The 21870-nt window shown below is 45.0% G+C and overlaps 1 protein-coding gene across 1 annotated transcript in view; it reads left to right on the forward strand.

Moving 5' to 3' along the window:
- The window catches only part of GPC1 (glypican 1), a 322306-nt gene that overhangs the window by 142256 nt on the left and 158180 nt on the right, over positions 1-21870 (forward strand). The window contains exon 2 of the mRNA XM_073360055.2: positions 18021-18179. Within this exon, the coding sequence (XP_073216156.1) occupies positions 18021-18179 (159 nt within the window). The remainder of the gene's footprint in view (positions 1-18020; positions 18180-21870) is intronic.

Raw genomic sequence — 21870 nt, forward strand, 5'->3', positions numbered from 1 at the left:
GCTATGCAGAAGAAAAATGCTGCTTTTCCTTTATTTTTTAGTAGTTTATGTTTAACACAGTACTGTGTTTGCTTTTTGCGTGTGTTTGTCTTTGTTGCTGCCTGATTGCATACTTCCGGTTCCAAATGAGGTGCGTGGTTGATTGGTCAGTTCGTAACTCTCTGAGGTTCTACTGTATGTGGAATGAAACCCACATTATTAAAAAATTACTCATTGGTACTCAGTGATGCAAATACAAGCATGCCTCCACTATTTCCTGTACAGGGTCGTATCCCAATAGCAAGATGAATGTCAACCTCAAAAATAATTAGATAGGCTTGAGCTACAAAGTTTGAATCTGGATCCAGATCTGTACTGTTCTGATCTGAGTTTTTGGCTCTAACAATAATAAAGGGCCATATTCTCCTCTTTGCAGAAACAATTTCAACTTCCTGAGTCATATTCTCTGCTTAGATAACTCCATTTAATGTGAATGACAAAAACAAATAATGATACACTACTTTTTTGAGTAGTGTCCCTCTGGTGCTCCACTTCAGGTGCACTTGTGCCTCTCAAGCTGTTGATCAGATATAATCAATTAGCAGTGTCCGTTCATCGTGTGCACGTGTCAGATGCCTCCTCCTGCTATATAGGGCTGTGCAGGCAAATTGCCCTCCATTCCTTCTTAGCCACCTCAGCCTGAGCTGGAACCTTAGCATGTCCACCTTGAGTGTGCCTCGGCTTTTCAGTTTCTCTATAGTTGTTAAGATTAGTTAGTTAGTACAGTTAGCTAACTAATTATAATAGTGAGAGGATTGGGTTTTTTCTGCTCTCTTCCCTCCAGGAGACTTCTTTACCTAGCAGGGCATGCTTGGCTTGCCAGGATTCAAACTTTGCCTTTCCTGCCAAGAGGCTATAGCTATGAGTGACAGCCACTCCAAGTGTGTCCTTTTGCTTAGGGGAATCCCACCTCTCCCAGAAGGACGGCTTCTTCCTGGCCCTCAAATGCAGGGCAAGGAAAAAAACAGGGAGATTAAACTCGGACACTTACTTCGGCCAGCTTCTTCATCAGGTCAGGGGACACCCTATACATAGAATCATAGAATATCAGGGTTGGAAGGGACCCCAGAAGGTCATCTAGTCCAACCCCCTGCTCAAAGCAGGACCAATTCCCAGTTAAATCATCCCAGCCAGGGCTTTGTCAAGCCTGACCTTAAAAACCTCTAAGGAAGGAGATTCTACCACCTCCCTAGGTAACGCATTCCAGTGTTTCACCACCCTCTTAGTGAAAAAGTTTTTCCTAATATCCAATCTAAACCTCCCCCACTGCAACTTGAGACCATTACTCCTCGTTCTGTCATCTGCTACCATTGAGAACAGTCTAGAGCCATCCTCTTTGGAACCCCCTTTCAGGTAGTTGAAAGCAGCTATCAAATCCCCCCTCATTCTTCTCTTCTGCAGGCTAAACAATCCCAGCTCCCTCAGCCTCTCCTCATAAGTCATGTGTTCCAGTCCCCTAATCATTTTTGTTGCCCTTCGCTGGACTCTCTCCAATTTATCCACATCCTTCTTGTAGTGTGGGGCCCAAAACTGGACACAGTACTCCAGATGAGGCCTCACCAATGTCGAATAGAGGGGAACGATCACGTCCCTCGATCTGCTCGCTATGCCCCTACTTATACATCCCAAAATGCCATTGGCCTTCTTGGCAACAAGGGCACACTGCTGACTCATATCCAGCTTCTCGTCCACTGTCACCCCTAGGTCCTTTTCCGCAGAACTGCTGCCTAGCCATTCGGTCCCTAGTCTGTAGCTGTGCATTGGGTTCTTCCGTCCTAAGTGCAGGACCCTGCACTTATCCTTATTGAACCTCATCAGATTTCTTTTGGCCCAATCCTCCAATTTGTCTAGGTCCTTCTGTATCCTATCCCTCCCCTCCAGCGTATCTACCACTCCCCCCAGTTTAGTATCATCCGCAAATTTGCTGAGAGTGCAATCCACACCATCCTCCAGATCATTTATGAAGATATTGAACAAAACCGGCCCCAGGACCGACCTTTGGGGCACTCCACTTGATACCAGCTGCCAACTAGACATGGAGCCATTGATCACTACCCATTGAGCCCGACAATCTAGCCAGCTTTCTACCCACCTTATAGTGCATTCATCCAGCCCATACTTCCTTAACTTGCTGACAAGAATACTGTGGGAGACCGTGTCAAAAGCTTTGCTAAAGTCAAGAAACAATACATCCACTGCTTTCCCTTCATCCACAGAACCAGTAATCTCATCATAAAAGGCGATTAGATTAGTCAGGCATGCCCTTCCCTTGGTGAATCCATGCTGGCTGTTCCTGATCACTTTCCTCTCATGCAAGTGCTTCAGGATTGATTCTTTGAGGACCTGCTCCATGATTTTTCCAGGGACTGAGGTGAGGCTGACTGGCCTGTAGTTCCCAGGATCCTCCTTCTTCCCTTTTTTAAAGATTGGCACTACATTAGCCTTTTTCCAGTCATCCGGGACTTCCCCGGTTCACCACGAGTTTTCAAAGATAGTGGCCAATGGCTCTGCAATCACAGCCGCCAATTCCTTCAGCACTCTCGGATGCAACTCATCCAGCCCCATGGACTTGTGCACGTCCAGCTTTTCTAAATAGTCCCTAACCACCTCTATCTCCACAGAGGGCTGGCCATCTCTTCCCCATTTTGTGATGCCCAGCGCAGCAGTCTGGGAGCTGACCTTGTTAGTGAAAACAGAGGCAAAAAAAGCATTGAGTACATTAGCTTTTTCCACATCCTCTGTCACTAGGTTGCCTCCCTCAGTCAGTAAGGGGCCCACACATTCCTTGGCTTTCTTCTTGTTGCCAACATACCTGAAAAAAACCCTTCTTGTTACTCTTGACATCTCTGGCTAGCTGCAGCTCCAGGTGCGATTTGGCCCTCCTGATATCATTCCTACATGCCCGAGCAATATTTTTATACTCTTCCCTGGTCATATGTCCAACCTTCCACTTCTTGTGAGCTTCTTTTTTATGTTTAAGATCCGCTAGGATTTCACCATTAAGCCAAGCTGGTCGCCTGCCATATTTACTATTCTTTCGACTCATCGGGATGGTTTGTCCCTGTAACCTCAACAGGGATTCCTTGAAATACAGCCAGCTCTCCTGGACTCCTTTCCCCTTCAAGTTAGTCCCCCAGGGGATCCTGGCCATCCATTCCCTGAGGGAGTCGAAATCTGCTTTCCTGAAGTCCAGGGTCCGTATCCTGCTGCTTACCTTTCTTCCCTGCGTCAGGATCCTGAACTCAACCAACTCATGGTCACTGCCTCCCAGATTCCCATCCACTTTTGCTTCCCCCACGAATTCTACCCGGTTTGTGAGCAGTAGGTCAAGAAAAGCGCCCCCCCCCTAGTTGGCTCCTCTAGCACTTGCGCCAGGAAATTGTCCCCTACGCTTTCCAAAAACTTCCTGGATTGTCTATGCACCACTGTATTGCTCTCCCAGCAGATATCAGGAAAATTAAAGTCACCCATGAGAATCAGGGCATGCGATCTAGTAGCTTCCGCGAGCTGCCGGAAGAAAGCCTCATCTACCTCATCCCCCTGGTCCGGTGGTCTATAGCAGACTCCTCCCACTACATCACTCTTGTTGCACACACTTCTAAACTTAATCCAGAGACACTCAGGTTTTTCTGCAGTTTCGTACCGGAGCTCTGAGCAGTCATACTGCTCCCTTACATACAGTGCTACTCCCCCACCTTTTCTGCCCTGCCTGTCCTTCCTGAACAGTTTATAACCATCCATGACAGTACTCCAGTCATGCGAGTTATCCCACCAAGTCTGTTATTCCGATCACGTCATAGTTCCTTGACATCACCAGGACCTCCAGTTCTCCCTGCTTGTTTCCAAGGCTTTGTGCTTTTGTATATAAGCACTTGAGATAACCTGTTGATCGCCCCTCATTCCCAGTATGAGGCAGGAGCCCTCCCCTCACAGACATTCCTGCCTGTGCTTCCTCCCGGTATCCCGCTTTCCCACTTACCTCAGGGCTTTGGTCTCCTTCCCCCGGTGAACCTAGTTTAAAGCCCTCCTCACTAGGTTAGCCAGCCTGCTGGCAAAGATGCTCTTCCCTCTCTTCGTAAGATGGAGCCTGTCTCTGCCCAGCACTCCTCCTTCATGGAACACCATCCCATGGTCAAAGAAACCAAAGCCTTCTCTCCGACACCACCTGCGTAGCCATTCGTTGACTTCCACGATTCGACGGTCCCTACCTAGGCCTTTTCCTTCCACGGGGAGGATGGACGAGAACACCACTTGCGCCTCCAACTCCTTTATCCTTCTTCCTAGAGCCACATAGTCCGCAGTGATCCGCTCAAGGTCATTCTTGGCAGTATCATTGGTGCCCACGTGGAGAAGCAGGAAGGCGTAGCGATCCGAGGGCTTGATGAGTCTCGGCAGTCTCTCTGTCACATCGCGAATCCTAGCTCCTGGCAAGCAGCAGACTTCTCGGTTTTCCCGGTCAGGGCGGCAGATAGATGACTCAGTCCCCCGGAGGAGAGAGTCCCCGACCACCACCACCTGCCTTCTCCTCTTGGGAGTGGTTGTCGTGGAACTCCCAACCTCAGGACATAGCATCTCATGCCTTCCAACCATCGGAGTCTCCTTCTGCTTTCTCGCCCCAGACACATATCATCTGGTCCACTCTCCGCAACGATACCTGTGGAGAGAACATGAAAGCGGTTAGTTACCTGTGTCTGTTACTGGAACCCGGACATTACGCTTACCTCTTCTGGAGGTCACATGGAGCTTCTTCACTGGCCTCTTGGCTCCTCTGTGCAACCTGCTCTATATCTGTAGAGCTTTGTGCCCCTAGAAGCCTATCCTGAGTTTTGTCCAGAAAATCCTCAGTTTCTCGTATGCAACGCAGGGTCGTTATCTGTTGCTCCAGACCTTCAATCTTCTCTTCCAATATGGAGACCAGCTTGCACTTTGTACAGACAAAGTCGCTTCTGTCCTGTGGAAGAAGACAAACATGGCACATCCAGTGCAGGTCTCAACAGCTGAACCCCCCCCTTCCATATCACCTTCCTACTACGAGCTTTCTCAGAGCAGTTTGCAAGACGTAAGCCTCACTGGGCTCACTCCAGGCGAACTCCCAGGCAAACTCCTGCTGTGTGCTGCTCTGCTGTCCCCGCCGCTCAGCTGGTTCGCGAAGCTCTGGCTATTTTTAAACAGCTAGGCTTCCCTGACGCAAACAAACAGTCACCCTACTGCCCGCCCCCTGCAGGCTAGCAGCCAATCAGACACTCACTCAGGCTCTCACACTGCCCCCCCAGCAAACACATGCTCGGATACTTCCTCAGCAAGCAAACAAACACACACGGATACTTACCAGTCCCAGGCAAACTCCTGCTGTGTGCTGCTCAGCTGGTTCGCCGCCGCCGACATACATCTGTCTGTCAGATCCAGTGCCTTTTCAACCTTGGCACAGGCTTCCCCTAAGAAAGGGAAAACATTGGAGGTGCCAGGGGAGGCTTCTAAAAAGAGGAGTGCAGACTCTCGCCTTACGGACCCAGCTCCGAAGTTCAGGTCCCTGACAAGATCTATGGTCTCCAAAGCCTTGACCTTTCGACTCAGTACTCTTGTGTCGAAGGACTTTTCCTCTTGTGCCAGTGGGGCAACAATGTTCTGGAGCTCAAAGGAGAGAAGCAGGTTCAGTTGGGCCTCAGTACCCTCTATGAGCAAGGGGGATGAACATACACAGTCAGGACTGTCACCATTGAACTCAGCCCAGCCACCGGTACCTATGCGCTCAGCCCAGCCACCGTACCTACGCACCTAGCACACAGGGTATCAAATAAGTAACTGCGCCAGACACCATCAGTGGTATCGTCTGCTTTGGTGACCTCAGCTACCACATTGTACTGTACTCGTCACCACAAGAATTTAGATATACATTATCTCTCAATAATGGATGAACTGGAGTCCCTGCTCTTTACATCCACACCCTAAATTCTTAACTAAGGATCTCCTCCATCTGGGGATACCGCTTGAAAGTCACCTGAAGTGGGGCACCCGTTGGCACACGACTCTTAGAAGAAGAAGCGGTTAGTCACTTTGTGCAGTAACTGTGGTTCTCCCAGATGCGTCCCCCTATGGCTGCTCCAGTACTCGCCCTCCTTCCCCTCTGCTTCAGACTGTTTGTTGGGGGATATTTGGGTGGAGAAGTAACTGAGGGTGGTATGCCCACACACCCATATACTATCTTGATTTTTGGCACGAGGAGGCATAGGGTGCATGTGCGGGCTGAAAGGACACTGGTAACTGAAAATCTCTGATCAAGGCCTTGGGAGACTCATGCACATCTGCAGTGGAGCACCCATAGGGGCAGGCATCTGGAGGAACCACCATTACTGCACAAAGTGAGTAACCCCTTCTGCAGTGGAATTACCCTAGCAGAGAATTTGTCCCACTGAGATTCCTCTGCATTGCTCCATGCAGCATTTGGCCTCATAAGCCAGTGAATTTCCGTAGAGCCACATGAATCCCAAGACACCCAGGGAGGCCTGCATATCTCAGCACAGCTGCACTGATGGCATTTATCGCCTGTCTCCCTCCATAGCTGTATATTAACAGCTGTAGAGGAGTTCCTGCTTCCTGCAGCATTAATTTCTGATCAGATGTCCTATCAGATATTCACAGAGCCTGCAATGGGGCAGGCCACAGACAGATGAGGCTCCCAGCTGCATCATACTCTCCATACCTCGCAATCTGTAGAGAGTCCCTGGGAGTCAAGGAGCCAGAGAAATTGTAAATCCAAACTGGCACTACTGCTCCACCCCGCCCCATATCTCTGAGTTGGTGCTCACCTTCCATGGCGCGCCACCCTCTGCGTCTGAGCTGGCATTCCCCCTTCCTTGATCCTCCCTACCCATCCCTCAGAACTAGTGCTCCCCTTCCATGCCTGCCCCCAGGCATGCTGTCCTCCCATTTACTTCTGAGGACAGAGGGGAAAATGTAGCCCAAAGTATTTTGGCAGAACATGAAGGAACTGCTGTGGATATGATGTGCAAGCACTTTAGTGACTCCACTGGTATTAAGTGTAAACCTAAAACCAATATCCAGCATTTTGCAATATAAGCAATCAGCAGAGAATTAGATGACCTCATATTTACCCTTTAGGCTAACAAAGTAACTGGTTTTGACAGACAAACCTTTTAAAGGGCAGGAACAAGACTTACCCTGGTTGGCTAAGATCCTGATTTCCTATACAAATAGCTTTCTATTGCACTCTGGTTTAGCAAGCAACACTGTTAGGCTGTGTTTGATAGCAGTGCTGTTGGGCAGGTCATTGAACCTATCCATGGCTCTCTGTAACAGGTATAATGATAGCTAGCTACCTTACACAGTGAATGGGGTGCGGGGGGGGGGGGCACTCTCTGACCTGTAACTTTGTGCTGATCGCTGGGTCTACTGCTAGCAGGGTCAACCAGTGCTCTTCCTCAGCACCCACGTGCTTTGACAACCTACTGCTCTTCTGCGGAATATCTGTCGAGGGGCAGGATTCACTTGCGGAGCATATGAGGACATTCTTCTCTCACCTGCCCCAGAAGCCAGGGACACCGGGAGAGGATAAGGAAGAGCTGGGGGTGGGGAGCGCCCTCTTTCAGAGACTGTTGGTTGTGGGAAGGACAAGGGTGTATGCATCCCAGAGCACTGGTTGTCTCCGTATGCATGCCTGGAGTTCTGAGATGGCAGCAATGGGAGCTGATGACATGGTACTACTACCATAAGAATAGATATGAGCTAGCTGACTGACATGAGGTGCTTTGAGATCCTCAGGTGACAGGCCCAACTGAATATAGGTGCAAGAGTAGAAGCAGTAAGTTGTGGCTCCCTCCCTTCATCAGAGAATTGCTTCTTTGGTGGTGATATCACTTTCAGATGAAAAGGCTCTGAAATGACCCTCAGACACAGGGCATGGGATTTTCTTCTGTTGTCCTGCTTCTTTGCAAGATGTTCGCAACTTTTCTGACATGTCCTGTTGTTCTCCTGCCTTGCTTTTCACCTGCCGCAATTACGTTGACACTTGCAAAAGCAGCAGCGTACACTTTGGCTGACTATTTTATTCTTCCATCAGTGCCCGCATCTGACTGTCATTAGCATTGATAGGAATTAGGCGGGCAGAAATACAGAGGTATACCAGGGGCAGTAAGTGGGATAACTTTGGAATTCATTGGCCATTTGGATCAAACCATTCACTAGCTGACTCTGACCAATGGGCTGAACTTTTGATGCCCCTGAATTATTTTACAGCTACAGTTAGAAAGCTGGCTGAAGGAGAGATGTATTTGAGATTTCACTTAATTACAGCAAACCTGAAGATTAGAAAGACCAGCCAAATTTTTAATTGAGTAGGTGTCTCAATGTTTGAGTGCCCAATCTGAGAACACCAAGGAGCTGCAGTGCTCAGATTGGGCATCCAAAATCTGATGCATGCAGTTAGTGGCCACTTTTTAGGAAATTTTTGGTCTAGAGCAGGGGTTCTCAAACTTTTTTTTTTGTGGACCACTTGAAAATTGCTGAGGGTCATGGTGGACCACTTAATGATTTTTTCAAATGTTGTTTGTACTGTTTGCTAACTATTGTAAAGCACTTCGCTACATAAAAAAAATTAACTTTTTGTTCTACAAATAAAAGCACACAACTCATATTTTAATATCAGTAGTCTTACCTTTCTAAAGCAATAGATGTGCCCTCTCTCCCCCGCGGCAGCAGCCCCCGAGCTGAGGCTGGGAAGGAAGGCTGTCTCTCCCCAGCAGCCGCAGCCCTGGAGCTGCAGAAAGTTGTCTCTTTCTCTAGCCACCGCAGCCCTGCATGTCCCAAATTCCCCCCACCGCACTGCCCCCTCCCACCTACTCCCTATTCCCCCCAAGGCCATAACCTCACCTTACATGTGCGTCTTTTTCAGGGTCTAGGCATCTAATTAGTGGAGACACACCTGCGCAGCTCCACTAATTAGGTGGATGGCCCTTCATTCTCTCGTGTGCGGCCGCCCTGGTGTGCACCTTACAGGGAACTATCCGCGGACTGCCTGAATGGAGCTTGTGGACCACTGGTGGTCCACGGACCACAGTTTGAGAACCTCTAATCTAGAAGAATAAAATGAGCTTTTGGAAGAGAATTGGAGAACACCTAAATATATGGCCTCAAATACCAGGGGAAGAGTTACAATTGATTTAAAATAAATCTGAAATAAATGAACCTCTTGGGGAAATAATTTTGAAATTTGCATTTATATACTAAAATACATTCCATCCAAATAACCCAAAGCCCTTTACAAACAATTAATTAAATCTCTCAACTTCTTTGAGATAGGGAAGCATTATTAGTATACAAATAGTACTAGTCAATATTTTCATTAATGACTTGGATAATGGAGTGGAGAGTTTGCTTATAAAATGTACGGTTGATACCAAGCCGGGGGGGAGAGGGATTGCAAACACTTAGGAGGACATGATTAGAATTCAAAACAACCTTGATATATTGGAGAATTGGTCTGTAATCAGCAAGATGAAATTAAAAAAAGACAAGTGCAAAGCACTACACTTAGGAAGGAAAAATCAGCTGTACAACTACAACATGGGGAAAACCGGCTAGATGGTAGTACTGCTGAAAAGGATCTGGGTGTTATATGGATCACAAATGGAACATGAGCCAACAATGTGATCTTGTTGCCAAAAAGGCTAATCTCGTTCTGGGGTGTATTAACAGGCGTGTCATACGTAAGACATGGGAGGTAATAGTTCCACTCTACTTGGCTCTGGTGAGGTTTCCACTGGCATATTGTGTCCCATTTTGGGAGCCGCACTTTGAGAAAAGATGTGGACAAATTGGAGAGAGACCAGAGGAGAGCTGTAAAAATGATAAAAGGCTTAAAATGTGAGCAGTGAGGTAAGGTTAGGAAAAAGATGTGCATGTTTAGTCTTGAGAGAAGAAGACTGAGGGAGGGGCCTGATAGCCTTTGAATATGTTAAAGGCTGTTATAAAGAGGTTATAACTCTGTGGGACACATTCTGTGCTGATGTTACACACCATGCACATATCTTGAAGCCAGTGTGTACTGTGGCAGAGAGTTTGGCCCTTTGGCTTTTCCAAGGTTCTGCTGGCATAAGAAGAATGAGAATTTCTTCAGGAAATCTGTGTCTTTTGTAGGACGGTGTGTTGTACTACCAATTGAACTCTCAGGCAAGCGGATTGTGTTATTTTTTTAACGTATAGAATGTAATTTTGAGTTTATATCTTCTCTTTATTAAAAATATGGGAGTGAATTTTGAATACTTCAGGAAGCGAGGAGCTAATATCCCTGGGTTGAGCCAAGCACAGTGTGGGCAGATACCGGGCAGACTTCGCCACACAGCTCTGCCAAGGCAGCTCACGCTTGACTCGACATCATAACTGTCCCACATCACTCCTGAACTTCACTTGCCAACAGTGCTGTAGTGGTTTGGAGATTTGGACAAACCAGAGTTAGGAAGAGATGGCCAGGCTCGTGATCTTGGATACTATTGGAATCTAAGCCTCTGAAATTGAAAGGTCGGTTCTCTTAGAACTTGATCCAAAGTTTATTGCAGTCACTGGGGTTTGGGTTAGGCCGTAAATCAGCTTCTAAATTTGCTTCTGTAATGCTCTGCTTCCACTTTGTAAAGCTTTTCTTGGGAGGTAGGAGTAATATGATGTTAAACAGAATGGTAACAATGTGCATCATCTTTATACTAGGAGAAGCTTCTTAACTAAGAGCTCTATGGGGAAGAAGCACATATTCACGGATTTACTCCTTACAGTACTTTTCTATACCTGGCTGTTAACTCTAGATATTCGTAGGCAATTTCTTGCCAAATGTATACAGAGATCATTATAACACTACTTCAGCAAAGAAGAAAATGACATTATAAAGGCAAATTAGCAAATGAGCCCTCTGAAATAAATGGAAAGCAAAAATACAAAGTGTAGCACACCTAGTTTGAGCCCATAAATAAATAATGACTGCAAGTATAGGTCATATTAAAAACCAAAGCACAGCTTTTTCACAGGGCTTTAAAACTCTTTTGTGCAATGCATTTGAATTGCAAACAGGAATGCTGGAAACATCACTCTCCCAGTGAGATAAAATACTGTGCTGTTGAAAATAAATATTGTTTTAAAAAGAACTGAATCTGCTTTGGGTTAAAAGTGCTTAAAATAGATTTTTAGATTCAAACCACAAAAGTTGTGGAAAAATAAGCAATTTTAGCTTTGAGGTTTTTCTTTTCTGTCTTTCTGTGAATCTTCCATTCCTTTTCTCTGAAAAGCGTTAGCTGGAGGCTGTTTGGTGCTCTGTTAGCACAGAAAGGTTTTGGAATGATGCCATTTACTCAAATGTGCCCCATGCATTTGATAGGGATGGGAGGGTGGAGATTTTTGTTTGGTCATGTCATGTTTTAATTAGTGACTCTCAAACTTTTGCTGCTTCTCATTGTGTGTAATGAAACTTTGACACTGTGCTGGGTTCTGTTTCTCAGTGCTGCTTCCTCCCCAAGGGGAGACACTGTTCTCCTCTGGACTGGAAAGCCTCAAGTTTTGTTCCTTTCTTTTGTTTCTAAAATCCATTGCAAAGGAACCTACTTGACCTGTAACTTCGATGAATGTGGAGTCAGGGCCGGCCTGCAACATTTTGGCACCTGAGGGGGGGAGCTCAAATGACGCCCCCATGCCCCCTCGCTTGGGCCAAAACTTTGAAAGGTCTCAATTCTGCCTTCTTCCTGTTCTACTCCTCTCATGGTACTGCTCTGCTACTTACCCCAATAAAGGAGAACTAACAACTTAAAAAGCCTTGTTCAAAAATTTTAAGTAACACTTAACTTTCAAACGCCTGAACAAATGTAACTTTTCCTGTCTGTATAGTAAACACTGGCATTTTTATCAGTTTGAATAATCAAAGTGGTGCTTTCCGTGCCTTCTTGGTTGCAAAGATTTGAACTGCTTCCTGAAGGTCCACAGTTTGGGTCAGCTTATGCTCTATTGAGATGGTTGCAAGGCAGACCAGCCTCTCCTATATCATTGTGGAGCGTAGATGTGTTTTTATTTACTGCAGCTTGGAGAAGCTGTGTTCTCCACTGGCAACTGTTACAGGAAGCGTTAGAAGTATGTGCAGAGCAACAAAAGCATTTCAAAAGAGGGTGGTCATCTTATTTGTGCACATGTATTCCAGAACAGCCTTTGGAGTTGATCCTGCTGAAATGTATCTTGAAAGGGCTTTCAGTTCATCACCTAAATCACTCGCATCAATATCGCGCATGTCATCATGTGTCAACACTGTCTCTAGTGCCCTGCATTGCTGGTGTAGGTCTTCTTCAGGTACAGTGAGGAGTTTTGAAATATCATACAACATCCCAAATATACTGCTGTGTTTCTAGAGCTGCATGAAATGTTCTTCAACTGACTGTATTGCACAATCTAGCACCTGGTTAAAGAAATGAATTTTGAATAGTTGTTTTGGGTCTCTATGGGATTATCCCGTGCCTCGTAATCAAAATGTTGTCGTCTTCGGTGACTGTTGTATTCTTGAATGGGTGGGAAAATAACTTCAGTGTGAAGTTCCTCTGCCAACTTCTGTGCACTCTTCAGAACGTTTTGAAATCTCTCATCTGACCGGTAAGACACTATTATGACTTTGTTTTGTCCAGTTGTTCCATTGCTCCAGATATATCAAGGTCAACACCTTGGAGTCTATTGCTTACAGCATTTATTTCAAACAGTATGTCATGCCACAACACTAAGCCACACAGAAATTTGAAGTTATGTATGTTTCTGGTGATTCCATTTTCCTCTGCCACTGTTCTCCCGCGAACAGTTCCTGTCATAGCATTATCCTCCATAATGGCAACTATGACATCATCTATCTTCCCAATTTGGTGTTGGATAGGCTTTATCGCCTCCACTCGACTTTCCCATCATGTGGCACTCAGGGGTTTGTGTCAAAGAGGATGTTCCCAGATGTTGCTTCAAAATTTGCCATCGATGAGTTGATGCAGAGAAAAATACATAGATGCTTTGAATTACATTAAAAAATTCAACAGCCTCACTAGAAGCTGTTGCTGCATCACTGACCACCAAGTTCAGTGAATGAGAACTGCATGGGACAAAAAAAGCTCGAGGGTTTAATTCTCTGATCCGTGTCTGCACTCCTCTGTTCTTTCCTCTCATGCCGGCACCATTATCGTAGCCCTGACCTCTCAGGTCAGCTATCACAATTCCCATATCTTCCAGCTTTTTAAAAAGCACATTTGTCATACCAGCTCCTGTAGTATCATCAATGTCAATAAATTCTAGAAAATGCTCTGAGAGTCACCATTGCAGGGACATTTTCACTAGGTTCTGTTGTTGTTACAAAACGCACCATTAAAGTCATTTGTTCAGTATGGCTGATGTCAGGTGTGCAGTCCAGAATAACAGAGTAATATCTTGCTGACTTCAGATCTGCCACAATCTTCCGTTTGACTTTTGTTGCCAGTAACTGTATGATCTCATTTTGAATTGTTTTTCCAAGGTAGTGGTGTGTGCACATTTCTGGGGTGGTGACTCTTCTTAGATGCTCCTGGAGTACAGCATCAAACTCAGCCATCGGCTCCACAATTTTAAGGAAGTTTCCATTGTTTGGCACATACAGCTGATCTGAAGTGTCACGCAGTGCTAGGTTTCGGGTAGCAAGCATTCTCACAATGGCAATGAGCCTTTTCAGAACATTTTGCCAGTAAAGAGACTCTGATGCTGATCATCTATGGTGGCCTTTAACCTTAGTCTCCTCTCAAGCTCTTTCCACCTATGGAATGCTCTCTGGTGATTTGCTGCGTTCTCATGGCATGCCAGATTTCTAGCCAGATTTTTCCAGTCCTTTGTTCCTGTAGAACCCAGTGTGGCTGGAACATTAGACTGGAAGAGTTTGCAGCAAAAACAGGATGCAGCATTCTGGGTTTTTGGGTACATAAGCCATGGCCTCTCCCCTTTGTCACCATTGGGGATTTCACGCCAGTAATGTATTGGATGGAAACTTCTATTTTCATTGTCTTTGGGGAACATGAAGTTTTTTACTTGTTGTGGCCCATGCAGTACAAGGAAGTCTCTCAGGCTACTGCTCAAGTGGGTCCACAGTCCTGGATCATCTAGACTTAAGGAACTAACCTCAGCAGCAGCTGTTTCTTGTGCCTCCACCACTCTCTTCTCTGATCTACACTTTTCTTCGGGAATGTGCATGGTTACATCCATTTGAGATGGAGATATGGATGCTGCAGTAGCTACCAGGTCACCTGCACTCTGACTAACTGGAAGATAAGGCAGCATCTCACCACTCACATCCTCATTGGGGTCAGGAGGCTCACTATGAATATTTGTGTCTATGTATCTCAGGACAGCTCCTTCCTGCTTAGATAGAAAAGCTCTCTTTCTTTTTCTGAATGCTGCCCTAGAGGGGCGTTTTCTTCTTTCCCTTATGACTGCTGTTCTGTGCCAGCTATATTGGGTCTCAACACTCAGTTGAAGGGGACAAATAAGCAGGCTGGTAGCAGGGCCTAAGTGAGGGAAGATATCAGCATCTAAAGGGCCTAACTGGCTCCTACTACTTCAGTTGACTGCCTGTTCTCCTCACGTGGGTTCAGGGAAGCAGCAGGAAACAGGAAGCTCCCTGAGAAGCTGGTGTTAATCAGTCCAGGCTCCTGGGGGTGCTAGAGAGGTACATAAGAGGCTCTTCCTGCTCTCCCTCCTTGCAGGTCCTGCTGCTTTCTGTTATTCCCTCTCACCTTTTCTCCTGTCTGCCTGTTATGTCTGTTGTGCCCTCCTTCCTCCAGCACAGCACTCCACCATCTCTGTGCATCTAGAGCAGAAAGAATACATATGCACCAGCAGAAGACACAATTTTCTACACTCTGGGTCCTAGAGGCGCGCCCCCCCCCCCCCAGTCTGGCCCCTGAGATGGCCACCTCAGTTCGCCTCATGGTAAGGCGAGACCTGTGTGCAGTGTCTCCTCAGTGGAGCCATGAAGCATGCATGCCATGGTTTCCAGCTTGGCAGTTTCATGTTTGAAAGGGGGCTGTTCTTTTGTACCCACTCCACAGCCTGAAACCTTTTTGTTACATTGGAAAGAAGGGGGTTGAAATAGATGCCAGGTCATATTGCCTGGAGTGGTGGGAAGACATTGGTTTATTAGCAGGATTTTAAAGGGTTCCTAATGACTTTTCATCTGTCTCTACAAGCACTTAAGCTTGTGACTAACTTTACACACAGGAGGAATGGGGCTACTCCTGTGTAAAGTTACTCATATTATTAAGTGTGTGCAGGATGAAGCCTTACTTTTAAAGCAAAACTAAGATTATCTCAAAGTCTGTCCTGACTCAAGGCCGTGCATTGGTAAAGGCAGCCTTTTGAGTTTGTTTGGAGACCCTTAAATGAAGTCCAGCGCAGAAAGACCTCACCTCAAACTGACTGCAAGTGAAGGCGAAGTGGAAAGGCTGTAATGCTGTATTTAATGGATGTGTACTCCAGTAGGGCAAGTGTAAATAAAACAAAATCCCTTGTTACAAGCTATGTGAGTCAGAGGAGTGTACGCCAGTAACTGAAAAATCTTGGCAAGAAGCAAGTTTTTAATTTTCCATGACAGGAAACAAGGGTATGTCTTGGTGAGAACCTATAGCTCTTCCTCTGCCCCCAAGCAGGGCAGTAATCCTCACACTGGCTTTTTCATACAAATGTAGTTTTATAAGTATGGGGCAGGGTGCGGGAATGGATTGTAAGAGTCTAGTTAATGAGAGAGAAAACTGGGGCAAGAAAGATGTTAGACAAGAAAGACAGTTAAAACTTTATTTGGCAGGGGTGTCATGTTACACGGTGTTTGTGTGTGGTTCTTCTGAAATGGGATCTTTCTGCTCCTGCTCTTTTGCCTATCTGGGCCAATTGGTTTCTTTTGTGTCTTTTTCCTTGGGGGAAGCCAAGAGAAAGAACCACTTGGACTCAGGAGACCTTATAGGAAATGTTGCCTTCCCTAAGATGGGAAGGCAGGAGCAAGTGGAGGCCAGCGGTGGAAATTCAGGTGCTGAAGTTTAATTTAACGTAGTCTTATCTAGTCTTATGCAACACAGTGAAGTAGAGGCGTAGGTGAAGGGCCTCTGAAAGAACAGGACTCAAGATAATAACTGCAAGTCACATTTGGGCAACATGGTGTGGCTGCAGGTTAGAGAGGCAGAAGTTCAGATAGAACCTTGCTGGAGTTGTCCTGGTCCTGCCAAACCTAATGAAAAGACTCCCACTGATTCCAGTTATATGGGCTCAGGCCCTGAACGCACTGTGCGAGTGTCCACCATGTCGTCTGTCTGCTACAGGCAAAATCCTGCCCTCTCACCTTGCAAAGATGGCAGCAGAGCCAGTGAGGTTCTGCTGTGTATGGCAGGGTACATAGAGCCTATGCAGGCTTACACCAACAAATAGTGGATGATATCTATCCAAAAAAACAAACATCAGGAGCAAAAATAGTTTCTGTAGTGCTACTAATTAACACTGTGCTTAACAGGGTAAGATGCATTCTCTGCCCTGAAGAATTTATAGCATGTAAGCTTTATACATGAGGAGCTCTCATTGATTTTAATGGAACATTCTCCATTTGGAGGGCTTGCTGGATCAGGCTCTAACACAGACTAGAGAAACACAAGACAAGACCTGGTTTAAAGTATATGTTTCAGCTCAGCTATGACATTAAGGCAGCAATCCTCTAAAATTGCCAGCAAAATTGTTGGCAATCACAATCAAATTATGTTGACTTCAGTGTAATTGGATTATCTCAGTGCATGGTTAAAACAAGATTTTTGAAAAAATGTCTGATTACGTTCAGTTGCACTCTGGTTGGGAGCCGGGGGATATCCAAGGCGTGTTTGCAGGTGGATGGCTCTTTCTCAAGAATCCTAAAAAAAAAAGCAGGTAGTTGTTTAAATGATGCTGCCAACTGTGCCTATGCAAACGTTTATTTTGCCCCAACAGAGAGGTTGCAGGAGGCACTGGAAGGATATTATAGAATTATAAAATTATATAGAATTATAGAATTATAGATATTATAAATTATAGAATTTTGTTAAATTATCAAATTTAAAATACGAATTCTCTCACATTTCAGATCTTATTGTTATTGCTGCTACTTATCAAAAAGGCTTGTGTTTAAAACAGGCTTTTCACCTTCAGAGTTCTTCTTCTCCCTCTCAGGAAGTGATGGTGTCAAATTTGGGGCAGCACAGTTTTCCCCTATTGATACACTTTGTCAAATATAAGGCGGGTCTAGTAGAACAAAGAGCTGGCATGTGAGCAAGGACCATATTGAGCAAGAACATGCCATATTGGCGTGTTTCTGCTCATACTGTCAGCTTCAGCGAATTATAAAGTTTCATTTTTAAAAAGAGTAAAGAAGGAGATTTTAAAAGACACAAAGGGGAGTTTGGCACCTAAATGCTATTGACGTTCAAACTCCCCCTGTTTGGTCATGGTAGTGGAAACTTGCTCCAGAATGGGAAGTGAGGTCACACTGTCTGACTGTTCTGGCTAGGAGCCTCAAACAATTGCTCTAAGAAAAATGAGCTGTTGCCATTTGTTTTCAGTGTGTTAATTCTGAAGTCTAATGACAACAATTTCAATATTATTTGATCAGGCACATCCATCTCTTCTGGGGTTCTGGGTAAAGTTTGAGATTCTGGGCAGAGTTTTAATAGAGTGCAATACTATTCCTCTCCTCCACCCCACACACCCTGCTTATGAATTAGAAAATTCCTGTTCAAACACAGAGCATCTGCAATAGCAAAATGGAGTAACTTACATTATTGGCTAAGAAGGCTGACCTAATTCTGCCCTCAGTTATATAATTAAATGAGGGTACAATTGGATTTGCTATGCGTCGTTTGGATACTTTGAAATTAAGGTCATCTTGGATGAAATCTCTTTTTCAGACCCTTTTTTACTGTTTTTTCTCACTTTAGGGGAACACCTGAGGATCTGCCCGCAGGGCTACACCTGCTGCACCAGTGAGATGGAGGAGAATTTCGCAAAAAAAAGCCAAAGTGAATTTGAAGACATGATGACAGAAGCCAGCCGCTCAGCACAGGTGACCCTAACATCTCAGTACAAAAACTTTGATGGTAAGTAAAGAACATACAGATTACCCCAGTTTTGCTAGTTGCTCTTTAACTGTTGGACTCAGGGGTTTTTGTTTTGTTTTGTTTTGTTTTTTGCCATCTGGCTCTTTGTGTATTGTGTTCTGTAGCTGTTATTGTGTCATGGCTTTCAATGTGAGTTCTAGCACATGTTGCATTTTCACTAGAGAATTACTTAGAAAATCTGTTTTTATTAAGGACCATTCAGGAGTCTTACATCCGTATGTAGCTAAAACTGGTATACATAGGCACAGAAGTGGCTTTTAAAGACACCCATAGCAACATAGAGTATTAACACAGCAGCATAACATCTGAGGTAATTACAAGAAGCTTGGCAACATTACTTGAGCTGTAGGTGAAAATCATGGTGCTAGGGAAGACTCTGATCTGTAGTTAGTTTCCTGAATGAAAAATAGGTTAGCAAGTGTCATTTGCCTTCAGATGCTCGTGACAGAAATTTAATGCAGCACTCACCCTTACAGTGCTGTGGAGAAGTATGGTGTCAGGGATGCAGCATCACTTTCAAAGCACTAAGCAAAGTATATGGCTGGCTGGCTGGCTGCTTCTGTTGCCAGTGGAATCAGTTTTGCAGCGCAGGCTGTAAGCTTTGAGGTCTTAAGGCCAGTGGAAATAAGTGGTTTATTGGCAAAATAGAGCTGACCTATGGTTCTGGAACCATATCTATTATCAGCAATACCTATTTTGAAAAAGGCCAGGCATTTAGAATCACAGTCCTCTTACCTTTATCAACGATTGTCATATGGAGCTATAGTTAAAAGCACAGTGTGTGGGAGGGAGGTAATAATGGATAGAAGGGTAAAATTGGAGATTTCAAGAAACACACAGATTTATAGAAATTGGCCTGACCTTCCAAAGCAGATAGCCAAGATTAAGGTCTTTTTCACTGAATAGGAAAAAAACCAAGACAATGCATCTCTACACTGTGCGTTGCAGCTGCATAGTTGAAGTTGACCATAGCAGAGGCTTTCTTTTGAAGTCTGGGATTAATTTGTAATTTTGCCCTGAGAAAAGATTAAGGCCCGGATTTTCCAAAGTGACTAGTGATTTTGTTTGCCCAGTTTGACACTGTAAAAGGGCCTGATTTTCAGAAAGGCTTGAGCACACTTGCTGCCATCTGAAAATCAGGCCCCGTTACAGTACCTTAAGTTGAGCACCCAGATATTGTAATATTCAGTAGCACTTTTGAAAATCATGGCCCATATGCTTACTCTTACCCTCACATCCAGGGCACGTGACTGAACACAATGCTGCATCCTGGAGGTAACTGAGATAGAATTTGGCTCAAAATATTGAGGATTGCACTAACAAACAGATTGCCCAGTAGGCAAACACTTTAATAAGCCTAATTTTGTTTTATTGTTGGCTTTAAAAAAACAAAATCAGGGTCCTTCTCTTTCTAAATTTCTGATTGGAGCTACCCAGATGTTCTTTGATTTGTTTTCCAGTGTTTGAGAAAAATATTCCTTTTATCTCTCTAAGACATACATCTAACATTTTTCTTGGGCCCCCAAGCAGTATCTGTGTTCAAAAAAACAAAGTATTTATCAAACCATAATGTACAAATCATTGCTCTTTTGTGGCAGGCGTAACCTCAGTTGAGCCCTCAGGCCCAGGAAGATGTTTCCTGCTCCCATTACATCTTTTTTAGTTTGCTTAACTACTGCTGCAATCAATATTGGGCTTATGATTTATGCAGGACATGTGATGCAAAAGCGTATTTATGATTTCAGGTTTGAATTTGCCTAGGAGCAAAATTTGACTTTACAACTTCACTGGAAATTTCAGATAGAAGGAGTTGAAGCTGCAGTGGGTTGAGGGGGTCAGGGGGAGATCATTTGCAGAAATGGTGTAGAAACAAATGCATCCTCAACCACTGGGATTGCCAGCTGGTTTACAGTTAACAAAATGTTTTGCACACATGAGAGATGTTATTAAACAGCCTCAAATATAGGCGTTTCTCTTGCTTCAAACTGGAAGTTTATGCTTAGGGCCCTACCAAATTCACAGCCATGAAAAAAGCATGATGGACCATGAAATCTGGTCTTTCCCCATGAAATCTGGTCTTTTGTGTGCTTTTGCCCTGAACTACTATACAGATTTCACTGGGCAGACCAGTGTTTCTTAAACTGGGGGGTTGTGACCCCAAAAGGGAGTTGCAGAGGGTTGCAAGGTTATTTTAGGGGGTCACAGTATTGCTACCCTGACTTCTGCGCTGCTGTCTTCAGAGCTGGGTGGCTGGAGAGTGGCGGCTGCTGACTGAGGGCCCAGCTCTGCAGGCAGCAGCACAGAAGCAAGGGTGGCAATACCACACCATGCATCCTTACTTCTGCATTGCGGCTGGTCGCGGCGCTGCCTTTAGAGCTCAGCTCCCAGGAGCAGCCACTGCTCTCCAGCTGCCTAGCTCTGAAGGCAGCATTGCTGCCAGCAGCATCACAGAAGTAAGGGTAGCAGTAACGCAGCCCCGCCCCACGATAACCTTGTGACCGCGCCCACAACTCCTTTTCGGGTCAGTACCCCTACAATTACAACACCTTGAAACTTCACATTTAAATAGCTGAAATCATGAAATTTACTATTCTTAAAATCCTATGACTGTGAAATTGACCTAAATGGATTGTGAATTTGTTAGGGCCCAATTTATGCTCGTTCCGGTGCTGGATACAGATATAAATGTCCTTGTAGGTTTTGTTAGATCTACTTTATCAGCCGCTTCCAATACTATTAACTACTAGGTTTTGATAAATTACCTGTTAAGCAGTGGAAAGGCCCTTCGTTGGCTTTGTCCCTTCCTTTGGGAGATATCCGAAAGTATGGTAATAAGTGCTTTTTCCCCCTCCCCCAGGTCATTCAGGTATGGAGTTCTGCAAGATTTCATCTTTTCATCCCTCTTGTTTGATGTGTATCTTTGGCCTGTAGGGGAGAGAGAGTGCTGTGTTCTGGCTTGCAGGGTTATCAGTGTGTGCATAACCCTGAGCGCCTCATCTCTTTTTTGTTATAGGAGGGAAGTATTTGAGGGAATGGGACAGAATAGTGAGTGTAATTTCCCTTGGAATGGGGTACGCTTTGCTAATATTATTTACAGCCTGGAGGTCACGTTATTCACAGATTCTCTCCTGTTAGGATGGCATGTTGGTAGCCTGGAGGCTACCACTTTCCCTTTCTGTTGCAGATTGCTTCACAGGAAATCATGTCTTTGTAATCTCAGTGCTGATCACTGCAATAGCTGTTAGTTGTAAAGGACCCAGAAACTTCATCTAGAAAATGCCCACCTCATTAGTACTGTCCTGTATACTGGTGTTCCACAGGCTGCTTTGGGAGCAATTCAGCCTGTTAGTTTTGTCTGCAAAGCCCCAAATGGTCTGACAGCCTGTTATCTGAAAAATCACCTCTGCCCAGTTGCAGGAATTACAATCCACCATGTCACTCTCACTGTCTGCTCCTGGGGCAAACTCTGAAGGTATTTATAGGGCAAAAGTCAAAATAGTTTGACTTTTCAAAAAACATAACTATGGGATTGAACTCTGTTCCTGCAATCCTAAAATTTGATTGTCCTCTGCATATTATTTATCTGAATTCTAGATTCCCAGGGTAGTTTAACTTGATATGGAATGGAGCAATGGACTTTAGAGATGTATATGGCCTACTCAGAGTGTGT

This window comes from Lepidochelys kempii, chromosome 9 (assembly GCF_965140285.1).
Source record: "Lepidochelys kempii isolate rLepKem1 chromosome 9, rLepKem1.hap1, whole genome shotgun sequence".
NCBI lineage: Eukaryota > Metazoa > Chordata > Testudines > Cheloniidae > Lepidochelys > Lepidochelys kempii.